Source organism: Ptychodera flava, chromosome 15, assembly GCF_041260155.1.
Source record: "Ptychodera flava strain L36383 chromosome 15, AS_Pfla_20210202, whole genome shotgun sequence".
NCBI lineage: Eukaryota > Metazoa > Hemichordata > Enteropneusta > Ptychoderidae > Ptychodera > Ptychodera flava.
Genome location: NC_091942.1, coordinates 27,250,364 through 27,263,394, shown reverse-complemented (window position 1 = coordinate 27,263,394; position 13,031 = coordinate 27,250,364). Strand labels below are relative to the sequence as shown.

At 39.4% G+C, this 13,031-nt stretch overlaps 1 protein-coding gene across 1 annotated transcript; it reads left to right on the top strand.

Annotated features, from left to right (window-relative positions):
- Positions 1–1,275: 1,275 nt before the first annotated feature.
- LOC139151725 (FAD-dependent oxidoreductase domain-containing protein 2-like) lies at positions 1,276–10,985 on the top strand. Its single transcript, XM_070724701.1, has 7 exons — positions 1,276–1,361; positions 2,521–3,201; positions 4,968–5,222; positions 5,678–5,923; positions 7,111–7,300; positions 9,043–9,271; positions 9,921–10,985. The coding sequence occupies exons 1-7, from the start codon at positions 1,355–1,357 to the stop codon at positions 10,095–10,097; spliced, it is 1,785 nt and encodes a 594-aa protein (XP_070580802.1). The 5' UTR covers positions 1,276–1,354; the 3' UTR covers positions 10,098–10,985.
- The last annotated feature ends 2,046 nt before the right edge of the window (positions 10,986–13,031 follow it).

Below are 13,031 nucleotides of genomic sequence, written 5' to 3'. Positions count from 1 at the left end.
AAATCTTCGGAAACTGCCCACGGGATCCTGTGTACTGGCCTTCAACAGGTAGAGGCATGACATGGTCCATTAACCCACTTTATAGTATTTATCTCCAACTGAAAAATGTACATAGCTGTATTGCCAGGTCACTGTTTACAGAATTCTGATGTGATGTCATGCCCACGATTACGTGACCGATTGGGGCGATTTAAAATTCGATTAAAACAGCATAATGCGCTTTGCTTAAAGATATATCGTTCTTAAAAGTTATCACAGTAGCTTGATGGTTGTTGCTTTTGAACTTGCAAACTGCAAGAGGCGAAATGACCGTGTCCTCATTTTTCCGAACGTCGAAGAGATAATTTCCCCTCTGTATTAATTATGACGAGATTATACCTAGGAGTATACTATCGTCTCCTTTCAACTGTTCACTTTTGTACCGTGTTCCTGTCTGTTGGCAAAATACCAAGCAGTGCCACCTGTAATTCTCCGTCATCGTGTCTCCTGTATAAGATAAAGTGGTTCGTCGTAGGGCCTTTGAGAAAACGGTCTCTTCGCTCGTCACATCGTGAAATTTTAAAGTAATTAAATACCAAATGGTGCACAATATAGTCAACGTTGAGTGTCAACGCCGGTCAGTAAGTAGGTACAAGATCAGCCCACATCTCTCAGAATGCTTTGCTTCACTGTCATTGCTGCGCATTATTATCGTTGAAATTGGCATTGAACTTCGCTGTTGAATCTCGTTAGCGGATCGCGATTGGCGGAAGCAGCATGTGAATGTGAACGCAAAAGAATAGTTCAACATCTGTAGTCACTGTTTCGACCTAGAACTTGGAAATGATTGATACAGTGCGGGACTTCCTAATAAATGTGAGTAGTCCAACATTTCAAACGATTTAAAATTCGATTAAAACAGCATAATGCGCTTTGCCTAAAAATATATCGTTCTGAAAAGTTATTACAGTAGCTTGATGTTTGTTGCTTTTGAACTTGCAAACTGCAAGAGGCGATATGACCGTGTCCTCATTTTTCCGAACGTCGAAGAGATAATTTCCCCTCTGTATTAATTATGACGAGATTATACCTAGGAGTATACTATCGTCTCCAGACTGGCTTATCACTAGCATCATTTGCCGCTTTTCTATTGTCAATAAGGAGGTTGTTGCCGTACTTAAACCTCTTGAAATCTGAGTTATTTAATTGGCAGCAGTGGGTCGTGCTCTCAGCACGTGAGCGTACTTCACCCAGTTACAAGCAAAGATACTTAAACAGGACATCACCAGGGGTGCAGGCGGCAGAAAAGAGTCAGGCTTCGATCTTCGTCATCCAAGAGTAACGTTGTTCCTCTGCACATCCAATCTTCTCCGAAATGCCAAGTAAGGGTGCTTTGTACAATATTGTTTTTCACTTAGCCGTTTGGTGTTCCTGTTTTATCATTTATTCAAGTTGCCATAGCACGTTTATGACAACTTATTGTCTTTCAACAAGTTTTTTGTGGTATTTTGGGGGTTCTTTTGTGTATGTTTGGGTCGGGTTTTTTGTTTTATTGGGGAGGGCTTTGTACCGGGATTGAGTGTTTATTGTTCACCTATATCATTTTATTTTATTTTTTGAGAGAACCCTTCGAATTTAATGTTGGTGGCAACATAATTAGAGCAAGTAATAGCATACTAAATTTTAATATCAGCGTATCAAATTTTGAACTTTCTAAACGGAGCGGACGTTCTCGCTACATATGTTTGCGATGCGAACCGTTGCAAACAGTTATGATGACGGAAAATCTGATGTACGTTTTGCGCTTGATCACTTACGGAAGAGGTTTTAGCCAAGGAATCACCCATTTCAGAGTGATCTGCTGTGACGCCTCAAAGCAACTGCTTACAAAATTCTGCGAAAAATATCTTATCTGTTGCTGTACTAGTCGGGTAGTGATCAAATCATAAAAGTAGAGGGTGCCCCCCACCCCCGGCCCCGCTACTGTCTGTGATCAATTGTTCCTCCATCAAATGGAATACCCTGTCGGGAATCGAATTTTACAGAACAGACCACTGATTGTTAATCATGTGGTTTTTGCCACATAATTATGCTATACAATGTAAGATCCGAGGTACATGAATATTCCACATTGATTAAGGGTCATAAGCATAGAATTTTAAAACCGAAGCAATGCTCATTAATGAAATCTGCATATTTGAATATCATTATACCTCGCATCTTGCAGTAATAGAATTATGCTGGCAACTTCGCCCTCGAAATATGGTACTGGTACAAATATCTTTTAAACACGAATCGTAGATTTCTCTTCATAATGTCATTTTCAAATGCGACATATGAGCGATGTAGAGCACAAAGGCAAAACTATTCGACTGTTTATAATCTCGAATTGAAATATAGAGCCAGGTATCACGTAAGCTTATCATTTTGTTCGACAGCCATGACTGTAATATAGGTGGCGCCTTCAATCACCTTTATCACTTGGAAGTCAGTGGATCGCACTTTTATCTTTTTTTCGCTTTTGTAATTATATTCTTTCAGTTCATCACGAGACAATCATCATCGGAGCCGGCCCTGCTGGTCTCCAGATGGGACACTTTATGAACAAGGCCAATCGTGATTACGTCATATTGGAAGCCACTCACAAACCGGGTTACTTCTTCACGCACGAACCTCGCCACCGACTCCTCATTTCCATCAACAAGAGATTCAATCCATTTCCTGAGTATGAGTACAACATGAGGCACGACTGGAACTCCTTGCTGTGTGACGACCCCTCTCTCCGCTTCACAAAATACTCCGACGAGCTCTTCCCCCAGGCAGACGACATCGTCAGGTACATGAGCGACTTCGCAGAGAAACTAGACATCAAAATCGCGTTTAACACGCGCGTTGTCAACATCAGTAAAGAGAGCAGACCCGGTGCCGCCAGGGGACTGTTTTATTTGAAGACTGGCGATGGCAGGGAATACAGTTGTCCCGTCTTGATCATGGCAACTGGCGCGGTGGCCGAGCGTCTCCCCGACATTCCCGGTATCGAACTGGCCGAGACCTATGCAAATCACGATCTCGACACGAAGAAATACGAGGGAAAGCGTGTTGCCATAATTGGCAGGGGAAACAGCGCCTTCGAAGTGGCCGACTACCTAGCTCCTCACGCTGCCTACATCCATTTTTTCGGACAGAGACCTCTGAAATTAGCCTGGAATAGTCATTTTGTTGGTAAGTCTTCACTTTTTCATACTTTGTTTGCCTTCATTTCTATCACATCGAATTCCATTTTTCGTGGTTTAGCTCAATTGGCAAGCTTGTCCCTTTTTTTTCTTCTTTTTTAATTGGTTACATTTTATTCGATTCTTTTCATAGACAAAGATGATTTACAGTTCTAAATAGCCATGGTAAAAGAAAGAGACCTTGAATATATTAAATTACAAAATAGGGAAATCAGCAGCTTGTCCCTATTTTCTACGCACTGACGAGCTCGCAAAAAACTTGTTTCAAAGTTGAAAACTACGTTGGAATGTTTGCTGTCGGTTTTGCAGCATTATGTAAATTCATTCAGCGTATTATTAATCTAAAATATGATGAACAAGTAAACCACAATGTCGATCAGGAAGTCTACGGTTATACGCAATCCTTACGGGAGAACCATTTGATTTCGGGGGGGATATGGAGGAAGTGGGTATGGGAGCAATTTTTTTTTCCTGTCAGAGTGACAGCAACTTTTTTTTTCAAATGGAGTAGCAGTGCAGTTTTTTTATTGGTCATCAAGTTTGTAATGCGTTGTATATAAGGGAGTCGTCATTATTTACGGCCTGAAATTCCGAAATTTCAAGTGACCCCCCACCCTCGTCAACCATAATGAATTTGAGTTACCTCCCTCTCTAACTCTGAAATTTTGACTGATCCCCCCACTTAGAAAAGTTAAATACGATTACATGTAATTGTAGAATTTACAAAATACAGCAACAGTAAAGACCTTTCAAATCCTGATGTACCCTGCTAGATTATCATCAATTATCTCATGATGGTTCAAAAAAAGGTGAACCCATCAAAATGAAATTCAAATTCACAATAAAATAAAGATATAAAAGCGCACGCAGTATCTAACCATATAGTATATTGTTTATTTTGAATGGGTATTATGACAGGGTTTTCACTAGGATATCTGACCGGGCTGAATTTGAAAGTACAGGGGCAGAACACGCGAGAGGCTTAACTGTCAAAATGGTCATTGAACTGAGGTAAATTAAAACATGTTTCTGTGATAATAAAGGATGAATTCGCAACAGTTAAGTTTTGTCCTAGATCCTGTTAAAATTTTGAGAAATTGATGTGCGCCACGGTGCAGATAGTGCCCTTGCCATTGAGATAATGCTATAGAAATCCTGAAATATGATTTCTTGGGTCAGTAAAGGGAAGGAAAAAATTAAGTATACCGAGGTGTAAAGTAGACCTATGTAGTGCATGCTTATATCATAAGTGCTGGAAAAAACATAAGAATTGCTTGTGGTAGAAACATTTGCGCCGCCTATGGCGGCGCACCGGCAAAGAATACATGAGAATAAGGTTTCCAAATTTTGCTAATTTCTGGTGCATTGTGACAATTTTTTTCACTGCTGTCTTTTATGACAATTATTTTTCTCAGGCCATGACAGGATCAATTTTTTTTTCCCTTCTATCTCACCTAGTGACAATTTTTTTTCTGAAAATCCTCCATACCCCCCAGAAATCAAATGGTTCTTCCCTTAAATTCAAGATTTGGTATTTCTTCGCAAGGAAATTTCTTTCATGGCATTTAAAATTACCGCTTTTCTCGATATTGACTCTATTTTGAAACCTGTTCGATTTCCTCAGGCGGTTGTAGTTTTTCTCGCGTTTCGTGTTTTAGTCACAAAGCACGATCAGCACTTTTGATACCGATAAATCATTCTACAATGGTTTCATGAACTTATCGGACCATCGCTATCTGCTTTAAAATCTTGCAGGTGACCTGCGAGCCGTCAACAACAGCATTCTAGACATGTACCAGCTGAAGTCACTCCACTCGTACCTGGGCATGTCGGCCGTCAAACTGAGCAAGTCGGAGAAAGACGACTCGGTCTTGGTGCATTTCCGAGATATAGTTCGGCACGGAAACACACCTGGCTATTTCTCCAGTACCAAACCTTACGATATCGTCATTTCATGCACTGGCTGGAACTACGTTGACCTGTCGCTTTTTGCAGACAATTGTAAACCAGGTTGGTCGATTTACCTATTATTTGATGTAAATTCGGGTCTGTCTGTCTGTCTGTCTGTCTGTCTGTCTGTCTGTCTGTCTCTCTCTCTCTCTCTCTCTCTGTCTCTCTCTGTCTCTCTCCCTCTCCTCCCTCTCCCTCTCTCTCTCTCTCTCTCTCTCTCTCTCTCTCTCTCTCTCTCTCTCTCTCTCTCTCTCTCTCTCTCTCTCTCTCTCTCTCTCTCTCTCTCTCTCTCTCTCTCTCTCTCTCTCTCTCTCTCTCTCTCTCTCTCTCTCTCTGGTATTCGCAGAGATCAAGAAAAACATCTTTAATTTGCTTTCGGTACTTATCTCGTCACTAAAACAGTATCATTACATTCGTTCTGATATGTTTGATCAAAACTAGCTGTTACGGTCGATTGTCCTTTTGAGGGCGAATTAATGTTCCGATCTGATGGTAAAATATATTTTCTATTCCAGCAACTAAGAAAGCAGGTAAATTTCCACTTCTGAAAACAAACTGGGAATCGGACAACGTTGAAAACCTGTACTTCATGGGAACCTCCATGCAATCCAACGATCGCCAAGCTGCATCTGGATTCATACACGGTTTCAGATACAACGTGCGCACCCTGCATCGTCTTTTGGAAGAGAAATATTACAACGTCCCGTATCCTGTGAAACTGCTACCGCGAGAATGTCCCCCTCTTGGAGACCACATTGTCGGTAAGAGAAGAATATAGTAGTGATTTAACTTTAAGGCAGAACGCGCCCCGGGACAGATATTCGGACTCTCAAATTTCAACAATTCTTTTCTGATCTGCCACTCATGAGGTCTCATTTTAAAGTTCTTTGAGAAAGAAAAACTTTGACCGTCTTAGTTGTTTGAGAATCGTAATTTTATTTTTACTCCATGGAGTTAAAACAGGGATGGCGGCCATTTGGGATTTCAAATACCGTAAAATGTAATTTGTATCGTTAGTTCCAAACTTTGCACTTTGACTCCTGATTTTTATTGATTGACTTGGCAAGAGAATGGTTGAAAATTTTATTTAGAAAGGTGTGCGCAAAAGTTTGTCTTTCACTTTCGACGCGCGTACTACCTTAATTAATATTGTCACGTGACAAAACACGAACAAAAAGATGAACTCAGCAGTTTCCGTGTAAAACGAAATTTATTACGAAAATTAAAACTAATTGCTAAGTCAGGGATAGAATACAAGCTGTAAAAGTGTACAGACTACTTATCTCAACTGGGACGGCAAAGCTCCAGTCTCAGAGTTGTAACAGTCAGTTGGATGAATGAACAGTCCTTTGGCTTGCAGGCTTGAAGTTGCACAAAGTCCACAGTATAAATCCAGCATGGCAGTGAAGGTCTTGAAAAGTCTTGAAAATTAATACTGCTGGAGTTTCCAAAGACTTTAAGTAACACGCGAGAGACACAATCCCAAAAGTCTGACTGCAAGCTGCGCACGTCCCTATTTATACCCATGATCTTACATAAGAGCATATAAGAACAATCTAGAACTTTTTTGGCATGCTAATTACTGTTCTAAAATTATCTCTCTTACACAACTAATTAAATTTCCAGAACATTCCAAACATGACTAATTGAATTCAAGGTTGTGAGGTCGTTAAGGGCAGTGACCTTGAGAATGTTCTAGACTAATTAAACTAAGGTCATGATGAGTGTGTGTGTGGGGGGGGGGGAATGACATACATAACAAAATATTTGCCAATGGCTTATGATGATGAGACTGCTGCTAGTCCGATGTGTGTGTGTTGGGGGGGTGTGGGTGTGTGTGTTAAACTTGAGCCTCTATACATCCTTTTATAGACAACTGAGTTTTCAAATGGAATTTAAACTGGCTTAACAGTTCCAAGTCACGAATACTTCATTTCATTCCACTCAGAACGTGCCAGCATCGATGCATGCATCTACCAACTGAACACGTTCACGGGCGATGTGTATATAGTCCCCGAAGATCCAAAAGAAAAGGTTCGCGTCTACCACGATTTACCGATGATCTATGCCATGGAACAAGACTGGTTCAAGAATGCCAAACATGCGTTCACGATGCGTCTGAAGTACCATTTCGACCGGTAGGAGCACTCTGTTACTGATTTGTACGATAGTAGTAGTAGTAGTAGTAGTAGTAGTAGTAGTAGTAGTAGTAGTAGTAGTAGTAGTAGTAGTAGTAGTAGTAGTTGTTGTTGTTGTTTAAAATAAATTATTTCATTATAAGCTTACTGGTCTCCTTTAACAATTGGCATTACTATTTACGTTCAATTACATACAATGACATAAACAGATATGAACTGAAAATGCTCCCATGTTTCTGAATATATTGCAGTTGTGACTTCTCTGTTCATTGAAACTGTTTGCCTTAACTTTGCAACTTCATTGAAACTGTTATGATCAACATCATTAACAATATTTACCACAGATTCATTGTTAAGATCGCTAAGTATGCAAATATGTAATAAAAATACTGAATTTCTTTGACTGCCGTCATTGTAGTAGTACCACTTTATACAGCAAGTGTGATTTTCTTTGGTCAAGAATCCTTCAAGCTATATATATGCCAAACTGTAAAAGCTCATTAGATATGCAAATTATATAATAGCTGACATGAAAACGCCGTATCTGACCCTATCAAAATATGATTGCTTGTCAATATACTTAGTAAGTTTCAAAAATTGTGTAGAATCCTTCTAGTCTTACGTCCCTAATTTGGAAAATCAGTTAAATATGCAAATTAGCAATAAGCTGATTTAATATGCTAAACAACTTTCGTTATTGTTATATCATAGTATCTTCATTGTACATGATAAGTTTCATCAACTTTCATAAAGTCAATTCAACTATATCCCTAATTAGGAAAGTTCGTTAAACATGCAAATTAGTAATTAGCTCAGGCTGATCTCAACATGCTGAACAACTTTCGTGAATGTTATATCGTAGTATCCTTAATGTATATAGCAAGTTTCATCACCTTTGATACAGTCAATTCAGGTATATATACATAATTAAGAAAGTTTGTTAAGTATAATTAGCTAAAGTAAAAATGCGAAATAACTCAAAAATGTTGTATGATAGTCCAATGTACATAGCAAGTTTCGTCAACTTTGATCAAGTCAATTCAGACAGATATCTCTAATCCATAAATATGCAAATTAGCAATTAGCTTAAATGACATCTCTTAGTATCTTTCACTGCTGATCTATGCTAGTGTGATGCACATTTGTACCAATTCTCATTTTGTGCAGCTGTCGTCAATGTATAACCGGTTTTTTTTTTGTACAATCATTTATTATGCAAATAGGCATAAAACATGCAAGCCACATCCTCCAAAATCTATTCAGTCCTTGCCATTTGCAACTGAATCTATGTATAAGATTTTATTATGATCCGATAAGCCGTCCTTCATATATTGCGCCAACAGACAGACAGACTGTCAGACACAAACTGACTGACAGACTGGCAGACAGACACCGCTGCGACACTAGCTCACGTGTGTTAATACATGAGCTAACAAGAAGTAATGACACAGTGAGGAGAAAAATATAAAATCGCAAATGTGACCATTGGTTAATCATATCTAAGGGACATTTATTAAAGATTAACGGGATATCCGACAATCGACGTGGATGACGTCATTAGCCCGTAGCTAATGATGTCAATGACGTAGAAGCATATGTAGCGATGTGAAATTTCAAAATAGGAATTTCTCTGATTTTAGAAGTTTATGTCTTTCATTTCTGGCCCGTGCCAGGCACAAGGATAGTGCAGGAGATTCACCTTTCTTATATATCATGTCAATTTAATTCACAATCGCACACAGGTTCGGAGAATACAGCAAGGATGTACTGACGTTCTGCCATATGCCTCATATCTACGACGAATATTGTCAGGGCTTCTTGAGGCCCATACTTGCCTACTACCAGAAAGGGGAGTTCATTGAAGAGATAGGATGTGTTGAATCTCTTGTTCTCCGCTTTGACGTAAAAGACTTCGGGTTTGACAACCCGGACAAGAACACACACATGTTCAGGAATTTCATAAACAAACATGTAAGTAAAAAATTTTGTTTTTTGCATCTATTTCTAATTACTTATTTGTTTATTCTGTATAAAGGTATTATGCGCCTCAAAATTGAAAGAATTAAACTTCTGCTTAAACTTTCCTTGGGGAAACTTAAAACTATTTCCTTTCGAAATCGAGAACAAAAATTGGAGGCCACCGGGCAAAATTTGGTTCCAGCGAAACAAATTACCCAATGTTTACTGACACTTGAAATACAAAATGGCCACCATCCACGTGTTCACTCTATGAGGGGGTGGGCGGGTTAGATTTTCGATTTCCAGCCGATGAAAACTATTTTACTACAGGAGCTTCAAAATCAGCCCCCATAATTGGTATACGGAAACAGAGTTGTCAAAGTTTTAGTGTCGGAATATCTGTCCCCGAGGCACATTCTCCCTTAACGTTACAAAACAGGCGACAGACAACCCGATGATAAGCCGACGCACCCACAACTCGATTTATCTATTAGCAGCAAAATGTCTCGCTCAGGAAACACAAAACACCATATTGAAGTCATGAATTTCACCACGGTGATAGAGGGACCGTGGTTTCACCGATCTCTCGGATCAGAATATTTCCCTTCCAGCTACTTTCAAGTGCAAAGCTTGATTGGCATTCTTCACTGCTTTCTTTCAGCTAAATCTAAATCCAGGAGTGACTTACCCGGACTACTGCCTGATTTACAAAACTGCTCTTGAAGACGCCGTTGAACCTTTCTCTGAAGAGGAGAAGGCCAGAGCGCCCCCACAATATTTCAGAGCGCGTGGCATGAGGTGCGTACCAACCAGTTTTGACCTGATGCCTCGAGCCTAGTCTAGGAGGGCAACATCGTCCGGCGCTACTCTGAAGCTAACGTTCCATTGGTCCAAACGCGACGTCCAGGTCCACCGAAAATCAGAAATACATCTTGAATTAGCCGTAAAATGAGCGAAGTTCGCTGTTCAAACAAGGGACCCAGAAACTGACAAACACTTTTATCACTCAATATACCCATCCGCTGCATGTGTATTCTAACTCGAGAAAAAAAAAAACATTCAAAATTTAACACCACAGTAAAGATATCAACCCTATCAGCTTGTCCTCTAGCCGCGAACTCTCTTAATTTCACAGCATTCATACTCATTACCACGTTAAGTCAGTTTTCTGCATACCCAGAACAAAACTATTAATAAATTCAGATCATCGATTGCACACTGGGAAAGATTTTCTGTGCAAGCGATAGTGAACGCTGAAGTCCTGATCCGACGTTATTCATCAGATTTGTCAAGCAACAAACTAAAATAATGCAAATCTGTGAACGGTTTTTATTAATAAATAGGGCACGCAAGATTAATGAAAATAATTATAATTCAGAACACACACTATATATTAAGGTGCGCATATTGTAGACAATGCTACACATTTCAACGCACGCATAGGCAATCAGACCTAAATTGTAACTGCAGTTTGGGATAGAACTTAATTTTTCCGAATTAATGAAGCGAAACACTGAGACGTTTCTTTGAATTTCATGCACCTTAGCTTATGAAATGTGTAGGACTTGATTTATTTCTGCCTGTCGGCCCTTTCAGACTTAATTTGACCCTCGAATTTGTAAATTTTTGTTGTCTGTGTTAAAGACTTAGTACTTTTAAGAACTGTGAAGAATGACAAGTTACGCTATGTTTTCAATAGCTGTAATCATCTACTGGTAGCAGATGAATTATTGAAAGGAGTGTAAGTTGTAAATAAAGAAAAATGAATATATACTGTCCGTCTATTTTAATGTATCTTAGACTTTGCATTTAATGTCCATTTCAGATAATTTTCAATGTCAATTTTCATCGTCAGGCAGACGTAATAGAACCCTGTCTACGTCTGTAGCTTGTGTTTTCCACTGGCTCTTGGCCAATTACGGTTGCTTTCAGACGCCTCTACCTTGATGAGGGCGCTGTTTTACTTGCAATATAACTGCTTCAAGACAAAAAAATCTGTGCATATTGTATGATTCACAACAGCCCTCTATGTGCGTATCTTGTTCTGTTGGAATGCGACCTTGGACGATTATTCGGACTCTAAAACTTTTACACTACTTTTCTAGTCTATTGTTGGTGTTTTCATGGTCTTGCTTTTGTGAAAATAACAAATTTATCTTTTCCTCGTTCGATTAACGCGGGTATAGCGGGATTTCAAATATCTATACATTTGAGGTAATTTATTCTGTCATCATTGGGACCCCTGATTTTTATTTTACTCTTTTTATTTAGTATTTATGAGAGGGCGTGTTTTAAAGTTTCCTTAAGAAAAATTTGAGCAGAAGTTTGAAAGTCTCCGTGCCTCCAGGACATTGTGCGACACCACCGATTGCTAATGCGATTAGCCCTTTCTCGGTTTTGTCCGAAACTTGAACAAGGGTCGTTGCCTCGCGCATATAATTGCACTGTAAAGGGTTGACCATTGGAATCCCGGAGTTGATCAAAACAGGAAGGGATCTTCAGGGCTAAGACTGTCAAAAAGGCCGTTGTATTCTAGCTACTCTTTGGCAAAATTTATTTAAAACAATGAAAACTGAAGAGGAGTTGAATTCTAAACTTAGGGAAAGTATGCGTGCTCTAACTACCATGAAAAACACAGAAAAATTCTGTGAGGCGAAACAAGTCCTATATCGTCTTTTTGACTATACCCTCGTAAAGATCTAGTGGTGCACCCAGGACAGTAATACCAGATTTTCAAGCCATGACATTCACGTGGTAGCTTTTGAAGATTGAACAGGACATGAGCAGTGCGATTTTGTAGCTGTACAAGATATTTAGGCAAGCTCAATAGAATTTGTAATGATTTTAAATCTTTCGAGCAAAAACGTCGACATTATTGAATAAAAGTACTTGGCACCAAAACGCGCCTAAAACACTTCTATACATTAAGTCGCTCTTCAGGAACCCGCAAATTGGTTTTAATGCACAGATAGATGGGCAATCCTTCAGGTACATGGGTTTTTGCGCAGGCGGTGAGACATCGAATTTAAGGATAATGGTCTATTTCAGCCGTTTGCCATTTTATTTCTTCTATAGGTGTAGAGGTTCGTCGCAAGAAATGAAAATTTATTTCATAGGCTAATTGATATTTACGGTACTTTAGGCTAATTGGTATTTACGGCACTTTAAGACTCGTTCGGAAAGGGCGTCTATTCAGGACAGATGCCTCATAACACTCCAATGGTATTATTTCATCGGTAATTCTGTTGCTTCTTCGACAACCTTGCCAATTAATCTTCTTGTCTGAATTTAACCATCTTATTGCCTAAAGCCAGGTTTGTATTCCTCATTAGAAGAGTTTTAGGCGGTGAATGATAAACTGAACTGAAAACATATGCATTTTCATTGGCTGTGGCATCGGAAGGAATCTTGACTGTAAACTCTTGCTGACATTCCGAGAGTTTCATCGACTACGAGCCCTCCGTGGATAGAACAATATCGTTGGTGAGCTGCCATCACTCAGAAGTGCATAGTTGGTCATTCTTGAAATTCTAGCGACGGGAATCTACAGGCTAAAGTGTGCAACTGTCGCAACTTTCACTCCTGATGAAAGCTTGAAACCATATGCATTGACTGCTCTTCCCATGATATACAAAAGTTGAGCTTTGAAGGTAGTATGTGCCTCGGAAGTGACTGACTTACACTTTTGCTCAAACTTTCCGCAATGAAACTATCCACCATTCTCTCACCTAATCAAGAATAAAACTTAGAGGTCAGTGTGCACAGTTTAGTA